Source organism: Symsagittifera roscoffensis, chromosome 9 (assembly GCF_963678635.1).
Source record: "Symsagittifera roscoffensis chromosome 9, txSymRosc1.1, whole genome shotgun sequence".
Classification (NCBI taxonomy): Eukaryota; Metazoa; Xenacoelomorpha; order Acoela; family Convolutidae; genus Symsagittifera; species Symsagittifera roscoffensis.
Genome location: NC_087070.1, coordinates 35,654,225 through 35,674,129, shown reverse-complemented (window position 1 = coordinate 35,674,129; position 19,905 = coordinate 35,654,225). Strand labels below are relative to the sequence as shown.

General features: G+C 37.2%; 3 protein-coding genes across 4 annotated transcripts in view; 2 read left to right on the top strand and 1 right to left on the bottom strand.

The window, feature by feature from the left end:
* Positions 1-18,352, bottom strand: part of LOC134853869 (uncharacterized) — a 224,251-nt gene extending 205,899 nt beyond the window's left edge. Inside the window, exon 1 of the mRNA XM_063869821.1 lies at positions 18,342-18,352. The gene's annotated coding sequence lies outside the window, so the exon portion shown is untranslated. The remainder of the gene's footprint in view (positions 1-18,341) is intronic.
* LOC134854324 (uncharacterized) lies at positions 4,941-8,626 on the top strand. Of its 2 annotated transcripts, none has more exons than XM_063870535.1 (2): positions 4,941-6,353; positions 8,154-8,626. In XM_063870535.1, exons 1-2 carry the CDS (start codon positions 5,427-5,429, stop codon positions 8,496-8,498), a joined length of 1,272 nt encoding a protein of 423 aa, XP_063726605.1. In that variant the 5' UTR covers positions 4,941-5,426; the 3' UTR covers positions 8,499-8,626. The 2 variants fall into 2 exon arrangements, with proteins under 2 accessions (XP_063726605.1, XP_063726603.1); XM_063870533.1 differs by having other exon boundaries at positions 8,151-8,626.
* LOC134854492 (low molecular weight phosphotyrosine protein phosphatase-like) lies at positions 13,433-14,523 on the top strand. The gene is made up of 2 exons (XM_063870762.1): positions 13,433-13,787; positions 14,220-14,523. The coding sequence occupies exons 1-2, from the start codon at positions 13,546-13,548 to the stop codon at positions 14,452-14,454; spliced, it is 477 nt and encodes a 158-aa protein (XP_063726832.1). The 5' UTR covers positions 13,433-13,545; the 3' UTR covers positions 14,455-14,523.
* Positions 18,353-19,905: the final 1,553 nt, after the last annotated feature.

The following is a 19,905-nucleotide window of genomic DNA, read 5'->3' as shown; positions in this document are numbered from 1 at the left end:
AACGATAAGAAGCGCTGCTTATCAGTAGACTAAGCTGGACTAGTCTTGGAAGAAAAGGTGACTGCACCTGCAGTGTCGAAATCTGACAACCGAGTGGAATTTGGATTGGGATTTTCGGACGAACTGCTAAGGACGAGTCTAATGGTTGTGTGGGAACTGAGGAAACCATAATGGTGTCCGAGTCCTAACGCCGATTCGATACTGCGTGCAACACAAGACTTGCAGAGGGAATTGAATTCAGACTGTAACTTGCGTGACCTGAACATCATTTACAATTTAATGACGACAGGCTTTAAGAGCAACAGAGAACTGAGTTAAACATGGTAGCTGTCTGGTGGAAGTCTGTGGACTGGAGGGTCATATCTGTGAAGTTCTGGATTGCGAAAAGACACTGGAGGTCTGGATTACGTTAAGACCCTTTTGCGTAAAGATCCTGGACCCTAAAGACCCGTAAAGACATTAGCAATTAACGATATTGTTTGGGAACATTGTGATGAAAGCAAAAACGGAAACGGAATTGAATTCAGATTGCCATGGAGGAACCGAGGTGAATCTAGTGACTATACTAGGATTCTACAGCATGTTTGGTTCTTTAGAGTCACTATTGAATCTAGAACAAAAGCGTGAGATGATCACGGCCACCAGTGTAGAAGTGTTTCCGGGAGTTTTGCAAACCGAGCAAAAGTATATTGGAAAGTGGAGAGAAGCGAACGTGCCGAAAATTAACATCTGGCACAGTGAAACCTATCGTAGACCGACGGGAGCGCAATATTTAGTTGGATCGACATTAGCGCCAATGTGCAAAAGCAGATACCCATTTCGTAGCAGTGGATGTGAAAAGTACGAGGACGATTGTGGATCAAGCCTTTTCAGAAATGCGTAAGGATAGCGAGAATGTCAGAAAAATCTTACGAATTTTTGTGCAAAATGTTCTCATTAGTTCCAGAGAGAATCAAAGAAGAATTAGAATTGATACTGGGAAAGAAGTTCTTGGGATACGCCAGTGGGAACTTCAGTGACTTTGAAAGGCAGAAGCAGAAAGGGTCAACAGTCACAGATTACAATGCAGTGGATGAGAGTGTTGAAGTCCACCGAGTGATGATGAAATTGGAACCACTACTGGAAGCGTCGGGAAAGCGTAATTGGAGGAGCATCATGTTGACAGATGACGAGTTCCTCTGCCATTGCTTGCTACAAACATGGTGGTATCCCGGGCGTAGTAATCTGGTGTTGATCTGGTACTGTGGAGAGCTGCTCTCCATGGGTTTACCAGATTCATCACAGCCCATAACGATAGTAATAGTGGGAGTTATGATGGCAATAAGATGGCTGGAAGCTCATGTAAAAGAGAATATACGACAAGAAACGCCCACGAAAGAGCAATAGCAGGAATTGGATTGTCTAAAAGATTTAGATCTTTTTGAGACAACGTGCAAAATCTTGAAATTTCCGAAGGGCCAGAAGACGACTGATGGCATGGTTCAGAGCCAACATGACTGCATGGTTGTACGAGTATGCCAAGAAGCATATGTCGAAGCACATCAGAGTGTACAGTGCTTATCAGCTGGACATTGGAGCAGGAGCTTTCAAGCGAGCTTTTGTAGCTCATCGGAATGCAGTAACCACCGCAGTGAAGAGGACGTCTAGGACAAGTGAATACTACAGGAGATGAAGAGAAGAGATGTTGAAGGAAGACCTGGAGAGAAACGTGACGTTGTGCCTCCACAACAGCTTCTGCCGAAACAGAGAGACTAACGTTGATCCTCTGCCTTGTTGCAAACAAAGAGTAGAAGAGCAGAAGTGTTGGAGGACTGCCTCCAACAGCGTCAGAATAGCTACCGACGTGTTGCAAGACACTGAGACTGAAAGTGCGGGGTCAATGTCGCAGGATGATGAGATGGAACATTGACAAATGGCCGAAAAACAAGATGCAAAAAGAAGAAGAATTAGAAGAATTTAGAAATTTTATAACTTATAAACGACGAAAACGAAGAGTGAACAAAGAAAGAAACAAAGAAGCAACGAAGAAAAAGATGTTAAAACTCAGAATTATTCATGTGAAAAACTCAAATGAGAAACAAAGCAACTCAGTTTGTGATTGAAACTGAAGAGAAAACATTTTGTTGAATTTTGAAGATTTTGTTGCATTTATGAATTTGCATTGTGATTTTAGTTAGTGGCTTTAGAGACACTTACTATTTGATTAGAAAGGCTCGAGTGGAGAGTATATTAAATTTTCCAGCCTGCATGATTGTTTTTAATTAACTAAGACGACTGATCACTTTGTGCTGATATGAAAGGCTTGGGTAATATCTTGAAGAGGGAGTTTTTTTCATTGCTTCTTCTGACCACCGAGTTCCTTAATTTTAGACTTCAGGACCAATGACAACTAAATTTCCGAAGTGAAGAAGCATAGTAGGATAGTTTTAGTTTGTTGGTTGGCGGGACCGTCCTGCGTCCAAACATTTTTTAAACCTAGGAGAAAAAAATTTAAATCGGGATATAGATATTGGAAGTCAGAAAAAATGCTTTATCTTAAGTCATATCCTTGAAAATGCAGATTAGTGGAGGAATTTGTAAGGCTATAATGGTGTAGTATGACGCCATTTGTATTTTGCAGTGAAACGAGATGACGTGCAAAAAGGTGATTTCATGCATTTTGTTAATTCTGTTCGATGAAACTGTACTATTTTGATAAAGACTACGAGACTCAATGAGGAGATTGATCGGGCTGTCCGGGGAGTATGTGACATTTGACCAGAATGTACAAAAATGCAAAGTCGAATTCGAAATTTTTCTGCGACATCGGAGTGGGAAGATTAACGGTTTTAGCGAATTAGAGGTCTTAATCGTTCATTTCGACGAACACGGAAGGGTTAATTTGGAGTTTCAAATAAATAAAAATTCGTTCAGAAAGTAAGACACGTGACGACGTTGAAATTTCGCACCAACTGAAACAGCAAAAACACAACAACAACAACAACAACAACAGTATTCTCAACAAGAACAACGTTAAAATTAGACAGAAGATTCAGACGACAAATACGAACGAAAAGAAGATTGTTGTGACCCGCAACCATTCCGAGTTGTAACGATTGTGCCGCTACAATTGTTACAATCCGAATCCCGAGAACAAGGAAGGGTGTTGAGACGGCGTGTCCAGCCCTCCTGAAAGAAATAAGGACGTTATTTCCCCGAATTCCAGAATCCGGAGGGGTCTCGGGAGGAGACCCAAAACTGTATTTTAATAATTTTTAGCTTCCTGGAGATGTCCTGAATTGAATTAATAACTTCTAAATTCGTTTTCAGTTCATGATAAGCTAGGAGTTGAGGGAAAGTGTTGATCCATCTCAGATGGAGATGATGATTTTTATCTACTGAACAAAAACAATAGTAATATAACGTAAAATAACCTTCTTATTTGTAACACTATTATAGCCTCTGCACTGGACCTCCCTTACTTCCTTCTGATCTTCCTGAGTTAAGCGTCTTATCGTGTATCGTTATCACGATACGATAAGAGGCTTCGTATTTCTCGTGTTTTTCTTCAACTGATGTTCGTCATGTTATTTCGGTTGTCTGACTCAGTTCTTTTTTTGGTCAAAATGGCCTTTTTGTTCGTTTTTGTGAAAAATTCAAAATTCTAGAACATTCTGACCCTCCTTTTCATTACGAATTTGAGGCTAACGTCCTTAACGTCTATTTTTGTTTGCGTCGGCGGGTTCGACTGCCAATCCGGAGGAACGACACCGGTTTTTCATGAGTTGTCAAAATTTCGAAGCAACAGAGGTGCGTTATACGCTTGTAAAATTTAAATTTCGGCATGAAGTTACATGGTAACATAGCAGTATTTAGACAACCGCTTACCCGGAACAATAAATGACAAAATAACTTTCGACGAAATTTTTTATTTGTAACACTTGTATATAATATTTTCTCGTGTCGAGTTGCGTGTTATTGAAGAAACGTAACCCGTTTCGATTTTAATTGAAAAGGACTTCAACAATTGTCATCTTCTTTCATCATTATCACTTCCATATCTAGAAAATTCCAAGGATTTTGACTGGAATACGTGATGAAGGGACTCCTGATTGTAACCTCGGTTACTATGAAACTTTTGACCTTCTGATTACCTGCAAAAAATAGTAAAATAATAAATAAGTAGTAGCCCTGTTTTTATGAGGGACCTCGTGGTCTGGGGATACTGAGACCCAGCCATGAGCTCACTATTTCTGCATGTAATTAAGTCAATTAGAGCGTTCTGATCGAAGCCGGAAACAGTAACGTTTTTGTCGACCCGATGTTAGAAAGACCACCAAAAGAACTGGCTTTGGCAGAGACGGTGAAAAGCATGTAGAGCTGTGTTTAGACGCTAGTCAGTCGTTTTTAGAACCTAGCTTTATTTTCCTTCGATATGTACTTCCGGGCGAGTGTTATAGTCGCATGACGGAAGAGCCCATTTTAATTGACCTCCTTAATAGCAACTGTTTAAAATACACAATTAGTTAATGAACCGTTTTGGTTTAAGATTAAAATGGACGTCTATTTCCAGCTGCGACGACAAAAAGATACTCTCTTCACCGATTTAAAAGAAACAAATACTGTATTAGAACTAAAGAAAACTATTCAAGGGATTGTGAAAACCCCTGCGGATGATATAAGAGTTTTTAATATGAACGCCAAAGATGCCAAAAACGCATACCTGGAAGATGGTACAACTTTGAGAGATTGCGGCTTTGACGCAAATAATGCGAGACCTCAAGCACCAGCTGAGTTAGCTTATGTGTTCAGGCGGGGTGAAACTGATTGGGAAGATATTGATCTCGAGAAGTACAGTGACCCTCCTGAAATTCCGGAAGTAATGCGCGCGAATCCCACTGGAAACGCGGAGACTGGACCTAATGTCAACATGCAACAAATAGACGCACAGGCAATGGGATGATCTAACTATTCGGACTTAATTTTTGAGCTAACATAATTTCATTGTATATATCGATTTCTTGGTTCGTATCATAGAAAATTAATTGAAGTGTCGTTTTTAGTTATCGAATAAAATAGAAACCGCAGATATACAGTGATAGATAACATTCATGGTCCTTTCGTTTGATAAGTCTCCTGGTTGTTTATAGAAAAAGACTTTTTGTTCCGTAAATACAGTGTTTTGGGAAGATCCACTGTTTGCAGTCAGGAAGATACAGCTGAGAATTTTTGAAATAGTTGTTTTTTTCTTGAAATTTCTCATTTAATTTTATCAAGGGCATCTATAGAACAAGCTTTTGAAACAAGTTGTTTTTCAGCAGGCATAACACATCAAGCAAGCCTACAGCGAAATGAAAAATAATTAAAACCTTTCCAATAGTTTTTACAGATGAGTAAATTCAATCATTTTGTAGATGTTATGTTCATTGTGACTTTTGCTTTTTTACATGGATCAACCGGCTTTCAAAAACGACGACGAATCTGTTAGTTTTACCGATCAAGCGTCTTTTGAAACCTTTCTTATTCAGTTTACAGCTTCCAGTCCTGGTGCTTACAGAGTCAATCAAAATGGTGCTGAGAATGTTTGTGCGGAGTCTAATAAGGTCCCAGAACCAACATCGCCAGACCAAAATTATGGAGCGGACGAATGGGAAAGTTTTTTAGCAGGGATTATTGCACAAAGCCCAGTTGAGGCAAACCGTAATATAGCTCACGCACCCACTTCATCGACAGTAGAATCATGCAAATCTCCTACAAACGATCTTTTCGAGACATTTGCAGCTGGAAGCGCGGGTAATGAAGGTATTGTAAATATGACTTCAGCAACAGTAAAAACTCAGAATTCCGCCGTAGATTTAGGATCCGGTGACGGAAATGTGGGTTTCAATGAATTGCTTTCTATGCTAAATGATTTTGAGTCCAAAGCAGCGGAGACACCTTCGTTGAAAAGTCAACTGTCAGATTTCGAAGGTTCAACAAATCAATTGTCGGAATTCAATTTTACTTTATTGAAGGAAGAAGAAATTAAATCGCCTTTAGAATGTTTAGAAAATTCTCCAAGTGCTATATCTCCTCTAAGTCCAGGAAGTGAAATTGGAAACAATGTTTGCTTATCGTCTCGAAAGATTAAAAGAATAAAGCCAACCGGAAATAAGGTGCCACTAAATTCAGAGGTCAACCCATTGTCTGAATCACTTACTTCTTTAGAGATATCTACTAGTAGCCGGCCTGGGATTTTAGACGTTGCTGTCGATCTAAACGAAAATATTCTTAAAGTTGTGGCGCCGTTACAAGCTAAAGATCCTGCATTAAGTTTGAAGTCGCCAATTGAGACAAGACCAGCGTTTGAAAGTTCAAATGGAATGACAGCAGAGGTGAAATTTTATTTTAAAAAAATTTTGGCGTTCAATTTGATTTGGTTTTTGCCGAAAAATTAACTAATTTGATTTTCAAAATGGTATTTTTGTTAGTGCGATCATTGCGTCGAAGAAAGCAAGTTTCCAGAGTTGATGCTTCTTGTCTAAATTCCTAAATTTGTTTGCTTCAGAACATAAAAAATGTACGTAATGGACATTTTATAGTCCATAAACGCGGGGTGGTTAGCAGCCGTGGTCAAGTGGGTTAGGCACATACATGTCTCTCATCACGAGGGTCTTGCGTTCGAATCCTGCTTGGTCACGGTTGGAGGGGTCCCATTGTCATCCGCCTCCTTAAGGTGGGACCGGCTGAGGCGAAATGTTCCTCCCCCACGGTGGGTCTTGCACTGAGCAGGCTGGGGGCTAATAATAAAAAACATAGATCAGAATTTTTTATAGGTCATTTAAATGGTACCAATGAACAAACCGACTGCTCTTCTATGTGCCTGCATATTTCGCTTGTCTCTTTTCACTTACCATACATTCTACGCCCTTCGAAATTTTCAGTAAGGGGTTTTTGACCTATTTGTTTTGAAATCGGTTATTTTATTCAAATATTAAGTGCATTTGTCTGAGATGAAGGTTTCAATCAAAAGAAAAAATAATGGGGATCTCCCCTCCTCAAGCACTTGTTCCCTAAATTGCATAGAAGAAAAGTTTGACATTTTGGTTAATTTGAAAACTTTTATTAAAAACTACCCTGTCAAATCGGAGATTAAGGGTTTAACTGAAAGAAAAAACCAGTGATGTGAATCTTCCTTGCGCCGGCGGCTATGTTCTGCTTTTAGTCAATTTTTTAATTGTTTTTTGGATTCTTTTTCACTCTTTCGAAAACTACCCAGCCTCATTTGAGATGAAAAAATTCAATTGAAAGAGCGAGTAGTCTTTTTCTCGTTCAAATAAGCAGATAATCTCGTACTTAAGCAGAGCAATTTCTAGGGTTTTGTGTAAAGTCTATTTTTTGAAGTTTACACATTTCCTTACCAGTACAATATATGATTAAAATTATTAAAACAGGTAAATCCAGCTTTAGCTCGGCCACTAGTTTACTCCGTTTTGCATTTTCTTTGCTTATATTTGCGAAGCACAGCTTCGCTTCTGTGTTAAAGGAAGGTAAACTCCACTATTGAATATCGAAAGATACAAGGCCACGAAAAACGCGATTGACTTCTAGCTTCGAAGGTGGAATTTAAATTTCAGATTTCCCAGCGAATTTAAAACTACTTATTGATTCAATTGTTGGCTTAATGGTGTTCTTGTTGGCTTAAGGGTGTTCTCCCGAACGATTCTAATTTGTATTTATAAATTTTTATAAATAACTTTGTAACTAGATATCGTTTGGAAACAATTTATTATTATTATTATTATTAATTTTCTCAAGCTGGGTTAGTTTTGTCAAAAAATGCCAATCATAAATTGTTCTAGAAGTTCAAAGAGATTTAAAGGTATTTATTTTTTTTAAATGGGAAAGTTGAGATTTTTTCAATAAACAAGTTTACTTGCGTTCATTAACTCTTCCTTCCAACTGCTTGTTGGCATGTACTACATTTATAACAGAAAAAAGCGGACTGAATATGGGACTAATTGAGTTATTTTCACACAGAAATTCACACTGAAATTAATTTTTTGGGTTATTATTTTGTGAATTTTGGTGTTCCACATTCGTTGGAGAATCTGGCGCTTCATTCATATAATGGAAACTAACCTCAATATAAACATGAGCTATTTCCCATCATAACGCTTCTTCTGATTTAGAAGGTGATTCCTGTCAATCCTGTCCAGAGCCGAAGAGTACGTGGGAAAACGAAGCAAAAACCAGTCGAGGCCACCAAAAAAATTTCTAAGCTGTATTCAAGAGATGCACTCATTAAAATTGCGACGGATAACCAGAACTCCTCGAAATGCACGATTCATGCTCCGTCATTTGATTTTCTGACGTCAGATTTAGTGGAGGAACTCGAAGCTGGTTTGGAGGTTGAGTGGAATTTAAGACCAATCACAGTCTTAGAACAAGAGTTCAAACCGTGGCCAGAGAGGAAGCAACATCCGCGACCGGTTGATGACTACTCAATGAACAACCGAGCCTACTTACAGCGACCATAAACATTCTACTGTAAATTTAGGTATAAAGAAACTTGTATTTCAGTTGATTTTACAATAATGTAAAATTGTAAATTACTTTTCTGTTAATACAGATTATTGGCATTGCTTTCTCAATTGAAAAGAAAAAACGAAGGAAAATTCAAGAAGTTATCAATAAGAAAATTTTCTTCTATAAACTTGGTTGACTACAAATGTTATCTTGCGAATTAACAATTTAGAATTCTCTATGCAAATCGCTGAATAAAGCAGATTGTTTGTAGACTGCGCTTGGTTTACTTGTGTGGTTTTTTCTAGCTATGGTTGCCGACTATTGAGTGTTTTGTTCCAAGAAAGTATAGGTACCACAAAGAAACATCAGATGAGGTCGAGTGCGATATATTATCAAAGCTATAGCACATTAGAGCTGCTAAGAAAATTTTGCGTTTTTTGGATGTCAATAAAAATCGTCTGAATTTTATGCTTTTCAAATCTAGTTACATCATCGTTCAATTAGGACGTTCATTTAGCGCTAGTGTCAGGCACTTTAGTCAATAAAAATTTAATTGACTACTGATTGCGAACAGCGCTCTCTTATTACAAAAGTATAAACGGCTCGAGAAAATGACTTAGTTCGGAAAAGGAATTTTAATAGTGAGATTTCCCAGCAGAATGGAAAACTTTTTTAATGCAGTTTTCTCAGATTAATTCAATTTTGTGGAACAAGATCAATTATAGAATTTTCTTTAATTTCGTGAGCTTTGATGGAATTTGTTTTTTCCTAGGTTTTAATTTGAAAAATAAATAAAAAATAAATCAGTCGTTTTTTTTTTAATTCCCTGAGTTCATAAACATTTTTTCAAGTCGCTGTTGGATGTGTTGGTTACAGTGTGACGTCCCTGCTTGACGTCGTGAATTTGATTTGGCATTTTGATATAAATGAATATGTAATTCACCTTGAAATGAGACTGGAGCTCAAACTTGTATTTACTTAACTATGTGAACATTGATAAGTAACTCTACCAACTATTAGTGAGATTTAACGAAGCTGTAAAACAACTGACCAGAATAGAGAGAATAATTTATATCAATCATACTCTGACGTGCTCCGATCGATGAGATATAATCTGGAGGAATACGCGGACCCAAGCATCCCTCAGTTTAAGATATGCCTAACTGCTCGAAATATTTAGAACAATAATAAACACTGATAGTCGGTAGCGCTAATTAATAACATAACAGCTCAAGAACAACCTACCACTAGGCAAATTATCAGACAGGAAAGACTGTATATGACATGATGATATAAGTGTGAAACTCTGTTTCTGGATTCACAACAAGTCGACGGCAGCTGAAGACTACACCACATAAGAGCGGAACTTGACAACAGATGCGTGCTGAAGCTGAAAAGAGCAAAACAAACTGTTTCGCGCAGCAAGGCTCAGATGTGGGTAGCAGAGCAACAATCAATGATCAGCTGAGACAGACAAGTTAGAAAGAAGAAAACTACTACTTGTCATCAACCCTGTTCGACAAATTTTTTCCAACTTGAAGAAGAGCAGATGCAGATTGTGACCTACAACATCGCTACTTCTGGTTGCAGAAAGATGGTTTGTTTAGTGAGCTATTGACCCAGCAGAAAAAGAAGTAGATTATAGGTATCCAACGACAAAACACTTAGCTCAAAATAACTCAAAACTTTCACAAGTGTTACCCGAAGTGCTTGAAAAAACTCTCCTAAATGGCTGAGCACAATAATTTAAGGTCCGTTTTTGAAAAATGAATTGTGGCAATTGATTAAAGAACAAAAAAATTGGACCTCGATTAAAAACAAGATAACACCGCTTCCATCATACCGGCTCGCTTGTGTCCTGTGCTCCTGAAGCTCAGGGATGCTCATAAAATTCACAATGAACAAATGAAAAGCAATCACGATGAACAGAACAGAAAAAAATGGAGTGAAAACCCGATTCCCAGCAGCCAATTGAAGCTTCTGGCATAACTCACTTGAGGCTGCTCTCAATCAACCTCTAACTCGAACCAGTAACTGATGCTTCTATTAGTAGATACAAGTTTTTAGTTGATATAACAGTTCTCGCAAAAGAAGATGAACGCAAAAGAAGCGAAAACATCAAAAGTGTGCATTACTGATTCAATGAAAACCGTGTCAAGGAAAACCGTTTTTTCTTTCTAGAATTAAGAAACCTTTGGTGCAGGAACCCCCATGAGAAAGGCCAGCGAAGGCAGTAGAATGCTTTCCAACATGGCCTGTTATCTGGTATCAGTCTCGGACAAGTAGATTTTAATGCATCCATACCAGGTCTAATTTTGGGCTAAACTAGAACGTTTTTCTTTGATTATGTCTGATTTTTTTTTGCTTGCGACTAGCAAGCCTTATCAAATCGGAACATAGATGTTTTGCCGGCGAACCACTGAAGTATTTCATATTTCATCAATCTTTTTGTTAGCTTTGTTTTGGCAGCTAACAGAGGTGGTATGAGCATTTTTTAAGTTTAAATACTCGTTCAATTGGAAATTTGTTGTTTTTTGCTGATGATAAGTCTAGCTAATCTGATTTTGTATTAATTAGGTCATTTTGGTCCATTAGGTCATTTAGGTCCATTTTGAGGAGTCCGGTTGTCGGTTTATAAAGAGCAAAGTCTTACACGTGAGTGTGCTTCGAGCTGAGGGGGGGGGGGCTTAGTTTCAAAGTGTTCTAGTAGCACTAGCAGGCGTTTTTTTCTTCTTCATTGGTGGCTGGCTCGTGGAGGGCATTAAGATGCTATCGTATTGTCGTGAAGTTATTAGACTACAGCTCTTGAGATCGGTGTTCTAATTACCAAGGGGCAATTCCTTTTTCTTTGTCAATGCTTATTTTACGTATGTGTTCTCTGTTGGATTTCAGTGTGCTTTGTTTTATTTATTTACTTGTTTCTCCTGGTTGGTTTGTGAGTGGGGGCTAGGAAATTAGACGACTCCAATAAAACGGAATTGAGAGTTTAATTTTTTTTTGCAAAACTAGCATTTAAGACGGAAAGCGAAGGGCTAACAAAATTTATTGTTTAAAACAAAACTGCACAAATATACATGAAGACTATATTATCCCATTGCATGTAAAAGTTTTTATCATAAATGATTTAAAAATCATTAATCCAAATATTATAAACTATTTTTGAAATGCATAAATTGAACAATTGCCTCATTTCAAAATTGGCTTGTATTTTAGCATGCTGCAACGAAAGTTATTTGTAGTCGGTTAACAAATTTCAGACGCGAACAATACAATTACGTCTAATATCCCATAATTGTAGTTTTAAATTCATTTTTTCTGGTCACGTCTAATTTGCTTGTCTAATTTCCTAGGCCCCTTTGTGTGTATATCTGAACTTGTTTTTTTTTAAATCTCGAGCTGATCAATATTATTTTAAACGATCTATTTTTTCTTTTTCTGATATAAGGTTTCCTATGTTCAGGAGATAAATCAAATAGAATGAATTTTGGATCCATTCGCAGAGCTGTGTTCCAAGAAGTTTTCTAAAAGTAGATTTTCTTCCCTAAAGTTTTTGGCCCAGGAAAAAAATCGATTCTTTTGCTGTGTTGTTTTTATATCCTGCTTATAGTTAATTTGACCTCTTTTGACCACCGTTGTTTGAATCCACTGTTGTTGGAGCATTTTTAATTACCCCTGTTAAGAGTTAAACGCAAAATTTTTCGGTTGTGTTCGTGGGTTTTTATTGTGTTCTCAGGCAAAACACGTATCATGGTGGGTCCCAAACATATGACTTTTTGTTTGAGACTCGTCGATATATAACCACTTTATTATCGCTCCCTCTTTAGGAATGAAGAAAAATTTTGATCAGGTTTTTTCAAACCAGGCTCGTCTATACCAAAGAGACTCATTCATTGAAGTTTCGAAATCAAAAGAGAGTAACCAGAATAAAGTTAATTCTTACAAAAATGGCCGCTGTTTTCGGGTTCTAAAAGTATATTAAGCTGTTCCAAGTTTTTTTAGAAAACCGCAAATTTTGTGAAAACATTTTTGAGTTGCGTTTGAATGAAAAGGCCGCCCGGTGAATGACAAGGCGACGGGTCTGATCTGGACAGAAAACTTAATAATGAGCAAAACAAACAAAATGAAGGTATTTTGGAGGTTAATTGAACGAATTATATTGTAAAAAGATAATTGTTTCACAGCATGCGTGCCTACATATCGAATGAAAACAAGACTGACTGCAGAAGTAAATAGTGATTCAATAATTGGCTAACAATTTTTTTGAGTTTGGTGCCTTGCTTCTGTTTTGTTTGGCTTACTGCCTCTCATGTTTGCCTAATAAGTTCACTGTCTGAATTATATCCGTCTCCTTTTCATTCACCAGGAGCCAGGTCTAAAAACGAATCCGTTTCAGATTTTCAGATGCCCATGGGGGGCCTAGGACATAAGACGTCAAGCAAATATGACTGTAAAATAACTTTTTTTAGTAGATAACTCTTTGTGAGTTTAGAGTATAAAAACTGGGCCAACAGATTTTTTTGTTAAGAATGAAGTTACACAAAAACCAAAAAAAAGTGTTTGTCCCGTAAACAACTTTTCTTACAAATTCTTCTTTTTTATCAATTTCTTCTCTCTTAACATCTTGCAGGTTTCTTCCCACTAACGCCGTCTTCTTTGCACTTCACAGTTTGGGGTTCGAGTCTCGGCCGTACATTGTTTTTTTCAATTGAAATAAAATTGATTTTTTTTTTGGAGTTTCATTTGTCTGCCCAATTTTTGCCGGCTAAGTCGCCACATCACAGATTTTGCTTGTGCTGTAGGCAATCTTTATTGCAGTTTCAGGTGGGACTTTTATAAAAATCATATCTTCTCGGATCAATTTTTGTCTGCTGAAAGACTGTCGGCCTTGTTTCATTTTAAGTTGTGTTCCGTTGCTAATTTAATATTCAAATGTCTGGCATGTTTGCCTAGAATAAACTTCTATCGAGGCGTAGGTAAATTTAAAGTTTACTTGATAATTGTCATTCTTCAGTGTTTGTAGATGGTCGATCAATCGAGTTAACTTGTGATCTATTCTAAATGAGCTCTCTGTCTGTTCTTTTTGTCTGTCATGGAAACATATGTCGGTCCACTATGGCACAGCAGTACCTTACTCAGATGGTGCTTAAAGCGCCTGAAGACTCTTCCTTGAAGAAGTTTACAAGTATCGACAGTTGTGGGACTGGAGACGATGACCTTGGAAATCAGCCGGACCCTGGAACTCAGACTGTGCTCAAAAATCACGGGATGCCGCCTTTGTCGCACGTAGCACGAATGTTTGTGTAAGTCAGCTGTTCTTTGCAAAGGTTCAAACGGCTGGTGGGAATGTCTAGGATTGTGTTCAAAAGTTCGTAGAGAGCACAAGTTTTAATCCTCATAAGTGGGAATTACTCATACGTGAAGGACCGAATGCGCGAAATTTTATCAACCAATCAGCTGTGTTCAAAAGTTCGAAAAATATAATGCGATAAATTGATTGGTAAAATTATTGGATTTAAGCGCATTCGGTCCATCGCGCATGACAATAACCCTCCCCCCCCCCCATAAATCAGCGATTAGATTTGTTACTCTATTCAAATGATGTAAATCCGACGAGCAATTGCCAATTTTACTGTTTTAACTTGGTTTATCAATGAAATAAACCTTACGTAACACAAAATTGATTGATTGGCGATAAGAATTCAATGAAATTTCTGAACTCTTTTGCTTTTCAGACCTGAAACCGACAGCCAGTTTGATTACATCCTGTGTATGGACAACTACGTTATGAGAAGCGTGAAAAAGTATCTTAGAAACACCAAGACTTCTGCGAATATTGAACTCCTTGGAAAATATGACCCTAAAGGTGTTGAAGAAGTGTTCAACCCTTGGATGTACCCTGTTAGTGAGTTTGAGAAGGTCTATCAACACATATCGAGGTCAATAGACGAATTTGTAAAAAGTGTATAATTTCATCAATTTATTCGCTCAAATCGAAAGTTTAAGTTATTGTCTATACGAATTAATTGTTTTACCATTTTCTTTGCGAAAACAACGATTACTCAATTGCCACTTGACAGAAGCGAAGGTCTATAACATTTTTAAATTGAGGATATCTGCGCTTGTAGGTGATTTTTAATAAGAGCTCCGAGGCCTCATGAAATATGTTTAGTGAGGTAGTTAGAAATAGAAGAGAGGTGGCCCTTTTTGGAGACGCATGCAACAATATTGCGTGCTTCAAAAAATCATCGTCTGCTGCATTTTCTACCACGATATAAAAAGCGTGTGGATGGTTGTTGTGCAGACAATAAGTTAACGATACATCCTTCTTTGAAAGAAAGAAAAAGAAAAGAATAAATTAAGATAGAAACACATCTATCTTACACGTGATAGAACAAAAGCAAACAAAAGTTTATAGAAAGTTTTTGTTTCTTAAGGCTCTGGCTGGAAAAAGCTTGAAATGTTTTTCTAATTTTTCGTGTGCTGCAACTGCTTTTTCTCTAAGTCTGTTTTCTGCATAAGTTTCTCGTTTTGGCAATTTTGAATGAAGAATATGGTCTTGTTTTGAACTTGACTGTAATAGTTTGTTGTCATGGTTCTCTATGAGCTCGAAAATTGGAGTAAATGTAGAAGTAACACCAAGTTTAAGAGCCCTGCGCTGAACTTTGTCCACATCGGCCAATTCGGTCGAATTGGCACATGCCCATACCGGTAATGCGTAAGTAATTTTACTCTGCACCAAAATTTTGTATAAAATATCAAGGGCAGAGATGTTCATACCAAATGTCTTTAGTCTATACAAAAGGTATATACTGCTGGTTACTTTTTTGCATAAACTTTTGATGTGCGATGAAAACGTAAGCCTGCTATCAAATAATACTCCGATAATTTTAAGCTCTTCCACTTGCTCAATACCATCAAAAGCTTGTGGTACTAAACTAATGTCATTCGGTTTGACAGTCATCAGTTTTGTTTTTCCCTCGTTGAGTATGAAGTTATTTGTGGAGCACCAAGTTTTAATTTCCTCCAAAACTTTCATCGTGTTTTCGACCGAGCCAAACCCCGCTATCACAGAGTTTGCATCGTCCGCAAACTTTATAATTCTAGCACTGTTTGTACTCTCCAAATCCAAATCATAGCTTACTGTATTGAAAAGCGGCGGGCAAAGAACTGTTCCCTGAGGAACACCTTGGTTAATGCATAGCAAGTTCGAACGCTGAGAATTACTTTCCGTGAAAATTTTTCTGTCCTGAAGAAAATTTGCGATCCAATTGATTATGAATGGATTGATTTCCGGTCTAACTGATTGTAGCTTATCAATTATAATTGAATGCTGGGCTCTATCAAATGCTTTACTAAGGTCTATTGATAGTATCTGTATATAATCAGCTTTACTTTTCTGAAAAGAAGCAATTTCTTGCTGAAGACAAATCATAGCCGTTGTGGTAGACGCTGAATTTCTGAAACCGTGTTGGTTTTTAGGTAACCAGCTGTTGTACTGTGCTGAGATGAAGTTTTTCATAATAATTCTTTCGAAGAACCGAGAGATTACTGGGGTGATTGAGATGGGTCGATAGTCCTCAGGGCCCATAGGGGCTTTGCATTTGGCGATCGGAACTATTTTTGCAGTTTTCAGGAGTGAGGGGACTTTGGTTTGCAATATTGACAAGTTCAATATCTTTAACACTGGTTCTGCAAGCGAATGAGCGTTCTCCTTCCAGACCCAATACGGAATCTGGTCGGGTCCGGCAGCAGTTTGTTTTAATCGTTTGAGCTGGGAGTATATTTGCTGTAGTGAGACCTCTGGGGAGTCATAACCTGATACGTTACATACATGCGGCTCAATATACTCCGTAGAAGTACAAATGTCCGCAAAGTATTGATTCAGCTCGTCAGGTTCGTGGTTTGCTGTAGAAGTTAAGTTTTTTCGGCCTGTTAAATAGTTCACTTCTTGCCACCAAGATTTGGTTCCACGTTTACTTTTTGTGAGATTCTTCTTTATCTCCATTTTGATAGCATTTTCTACTTCGGTTGAAATTCTGTCTTTTTTCTTCATGCGGTACTTTTTCTTGAGAAGCGATTTCAGCAGAGGAGTCATGTAATTGGGGTCTCTAGCTGAAAGACGCACAGTTTTTATAGGACAGGTAACATCTAGAAGTTCAAGTAACAAGTTATTTAACTGGGTAAAGGCTAAGTCTGGGCAAGAGTAATCAATAAGGGACATATCTACTCGGTCCAAAGTGATACCAAATACTTCTCTGTTAGCAAAACTTGCTTTTCTGAATGATGCGTGGTATCTTTCTGTTTTTTCTTGTAAGGGCTCACAGTAAACCGCTAAGTGATCTGTCGACAAATAGCAGTTTATGACGCTGGTTGGTTTGTAAAGCTCTGGTTTTGAGCAAAGAACTTTGTCCAGAATTTTTTCAAACCGAGTTGGATTTTTGTTAATTTGTACAAGGTCGCTAAAGTCGGTCAAGAGGTCACTGTTGAAGTTATTCAAATCTCCAGCAACGAGAAATGTGCAGGCTGGATTTTTTCTAAGTACTATTTCTCTTTTATCCAGTATATATTCAGCGAGTTGTATGTCACAGTTTGAGTCAGGCGGGTAATAAATACAGCCAACAAAAAAGTTTCGTTCATTCAGTACACAGTTGAGCCATAAAGTTTCCGAAAATGATTGATGCGAAGAGTCTTCAAACAATATACATTCAGTTTGTAATGATTTTAATGCGTAAATACACACACCCCCAGCTCTAGTTTTGGAAGTAGCATTGAAGTTTCTGTCAGATCTGAAAAGATCATAACCTTTTATATTCAGTGAGTCCGATAAAATAGAGTCATTTAGCCAAGTTTCGGTAATTAAACATAAATCAGGTTTCAGTTGATTGAGATCCAATATGAGGCTAGATATTCCATTTTCTTTTTTCAATGATCTTGCATTTATTAATAAAACAGACGGAGCCGGAGGACGTGCTAGTCAGACAGGGACAACAACCCCATCAACAAGTAATTTGAGATTACGAATTTTGATGGAATTTTTGTCTGTTCCAGTATTTATTAGTTCTCGTCTTTTTTTGAGGACTTTTCTTTCTTCAAGACGTTCTTCGCGGGTTAGATCAGGGGAAATGTAAACATTATTTTTCGTTCCAAACTTATCCAGAATTGCTTTGGATACAAGTAATTCGGCATCTGTTCTTGACGTTAATTCCACAATTAGTGTTCTGTCTTTATCCGGGTCGTATTTACCTGCTCGAATAACACCATTTATTCTAAGTTCTTCGAAACCCAATTTCAATGCTATGTTTTTGACTTTTTTGATGTCGTCAGTTTTCCGTTTGTAAACGTTGTCTTCAGAGCTCTCAGGCAAGCCGCTCACTCTGATGGATTTTTTTGTGACTTCAGACATAGATTGTTGAACAACATTGTTTGGGGTCACAACAGTTTCTTTTTCAGTTTTCATTTCCGTGAGTTGATCTTTGACTTCGTTCAGTTGCTTGGATATTTCTTCGAATTTTTTCTGAAACAGTAATGGTGCTTCGTTGTTTCGGTTATGTGATTCTATGATGCATGGTTCACATCTCCACATGAGTCCTTTGACACTACCGAGATAAGTCACAACCGGGGCTGGAACCCCTGAACACAGTTGATGAAAACACTTGAAGCACCCTGAACATTGTAAGGTATTCAAATTGCACTCATCACCACAAGAGCCACATGGATATTTCGGTGTCTTTTTCTTGTTTGGCATAGTCGATAACTTCCAGTTCCAAAATGATATAATCGTTTGTAGTTCTGTTGTCGATGATAAGTTGGAGCGCACCCCGGCGCGCTCAGCAATTCATTGATCTGGAAACACTATTTAATAAGTTTATCATTCAGAATTTTTTATAAAAAAAAAACAGTGTATTCCAAAAGAATTCACATTGGCTGGTGAAAATTTAGAATATGAATCGACTTTCAAGTACCTCGGAGTCATTTCAGCAAATCAAGAAGTTTGATGCAAACTAAGAACGTTTAATAGAGTTATGTATCGTGCGCGATTTTCTTGAAATTAAAACGTTTCTCTAGATATCATCTTATACAATTCTATTCTGCCTATGTAATTCCGGTAATATCATACTGTCTTATTGTTCTTACGGATGTTGCGCAAAAAGCATGGTCGGTTAAATTTGTTTTAGTACAGAAAAAGACATTTTGATCAAGTTCTCTTATAAATTTTAAGACAATAGAAAAAAGAATCACCTTTAAATTTTGTGTATTTGTACAGACCAGACCCATGACTGCAAGAAAATTTAGAGCAAAAGGGTTATTATTTTTATCTGCTGTCAAAACCACGAAAATGAAAAACTCGGTTTCAATGAAAATAATGAATGAGTTCAATTTTTTGTTCGATAACAATATGATTCCCTAAGTTCTTTTCTCAATGACAAGTTGAGTTCTTTTTTTTTTAGAAATTTTTCAAGCTTTATCCTTGCGATAGTGGAAGGATGTTTTCTGTTTTATTATCAGTAACTTCCTTTTCAGTGCCGTTCATTGTACTCTAGGTGACCTTGAGGGATGCTACTTGAAGGTTGAATAACCAGTATGGCATTCCTGATGTAGAGTTTGTAATTGAACTGATATATGCTAATGTATCTTCAAAACGTTTGTCTAAATCGAAGTTCCAATTCAAAGTTGAAGTCAAAGCCAATTTGAAGTCCTAGTAGTTTTTTTTAGATATAGTTCAGGTTTTGGGCATTTTTGTTTTCGGTCAAAGTTAATTCAACGTGCTGAATTTGTATTTTCTCGCAGTTCAGAAGACCTGAGTTTCAGTTGGCCTAGCCGATTTTAATGAGTGTTTATTTTCAAAACTATTAGATACTACCCCCAAAAGATGATTGTGTTAAATTTTTTTAAATTTTCTTTAAAAGTTTGTATCCGATATTTTACCTCTTTGTTTGGTTTTGAATTGCTTAAATTCAATATACGTGGGTCAAGAGATAAAATGAATCATTTTTTGTTGAAAATTAATCAAACGGTTGAGTTTTTTCATGTTTTAATAATAGTTTTGCTCAGTAATATCAAAGTTGTTTGATGTATATGAATATTTTACTTTTTTGTTTGTTTTTCCGGTTAAAAAATTTAATCGGCCCAACATATCCGCTTATTGACTTAATTTTGTTTCCAGAAACACAAAAGGCTGAAAATTTTAGAATGCAATTTATAGTTCAAAGTTTTTCATCAATATGACAACAAAGAAAGAAGGATCAACCGAAAATATTACATATTTTGAAATTTTTAAGTTGTGCTTTTTCGAAGTTTTTTCATTTTTTTTTGGCCTAGCTTTTCTGTCTGCTAGCTTGCAATGTTGTTTCTATGTGGCATCTCGAATGGTCAGAAGCTCTGTCAGGCCTCTGTGTTATTGGGTTATTAAGTGTATTT

Coding starts and splice junctions, on each gene's coding strand:
- LOC134854324 (XM_063870533.1), top strand. CDS start 5,427: ATGGATCAACCGGCTTTCAAAAACGACGACGAATCTGTTAGTTTTACC. Junction 6,354..8,150: donor CAAATGGAATGACAGCAGAG/GTGAAATTTTAT, acceptor CTTCTGATTTAG/AAGGTGATTCCTGTCAATCC.
- LOC134854492 (XM_063870762.1), top strand. CDS start 13,546: ATGAGCTCTCTGTCTGTTCTTTTTGTCTGTCATGGAAACATATGTCGG. Junction 13,788..14,219: donor CACGTAGCACGAATGTTTGT/GTAAGTCAGCTG, acceptor TTTGCTTTTCAG/ACCTGAAACCGACAGCCAGT.